A 697-nucleotide genomic window follows, 5' to 3' on the forward strand; every position below is an offset into this window, starting at 1 on the left:
TGCCCTGGAACCCCGCCAGGGATGGGGCATCCACAGCTCTCTGGGCAACCTGGGCCACTGCCTCACCCCCTGCACAGTGAAAAATTTCTCCCTAGTATCTCATCTACATCTCCCCTCTTTCAGCTTAAAACCATTCCCCCTTGTCCTGCCACCAGTGTGAATTTACATATGCAAATGAGGCCGGGTTAATTTGCATGTCTGGTCTCATGAGCTCTTGTTAAAACCCTGCACCTCACTCCCCATCTCAGCACCAGGTTCCCCTTCACACTGCGACAGCCCCGGCTGTGTGGCCCGGCTGCGGCGCCATCCCCGGATGTGCCGTCCTGGCTAACGGCGCAGGGCGATGGCTCCAGCTCCGGCCTCTGGCACAGCGTCACCGCTCGCCCCTCGCACAGCCAAAACACGGGGTAGAGGGGCTCGGTGAAGACACCGTGGAAGGCGTGGATGAGCTGCGTCCTCTCCCCGAGGCCGTAGAAGGAGAGCAGCCCCTTGCTGAAATCCAGGCTGACCCCCAAGTTCCTATACAGCCGCTCCCGGATTTTCTCCGCCCGACCCTTGTGCCAGGCCAGGTAACAATCCTCCCGCACCTGCAGCCCCCACGAGCCCCCGTCCAGCCCGATGTTGAACTTGTGGCCCTGCTGCCGCTGCCGGGGGAGGCTGCGGTAGGTCACCCCCAGGATGACGGAGGGGGTGGGGA

The 697-nt window shown here is 62.3% G+C and overlaps 1 protein-coding gene across 1 annotated transcript in view; it reads right to left on the reverse strand.

Annotated features, from left to right (window-relative positions):
- Positions 1-236: 236 nt before the first annotated feature.
- The window catches only part of TRIM65 (tripartite motif containing 65), a gene marked incomplete at both ends in the record, with an annotated part of 3477 nt that continues 3016 nt past the window's right edge, over positions 237-697 (reverse strand). The window contains 1 exon segment of the mRNA XM_010076214.1: positions 237-697. This exon segment is cut by the window's right edge and continues 192 nt beyond it. Coding sequence (XP_010074516.1) covers positions 237-697 — 461 coding nt within the window.

This window comes from Pterocles gutturalis, unplaced genomic scaffold, assembly GCF_000699245.1.
Source record: "Pterocles gutturalis isolate BGI_N339 unplaced genomic scaffold, ASM69924v1 scaffold18328, whole genome shotgun sequence".
Taxonomy (NCBI): domain Eukaryota; kingdom Metazoa; phylum Chordata; class Aves; order Pterocliformes; family Pteroclidae; genus Pterocles; species Pterocles gutturalis.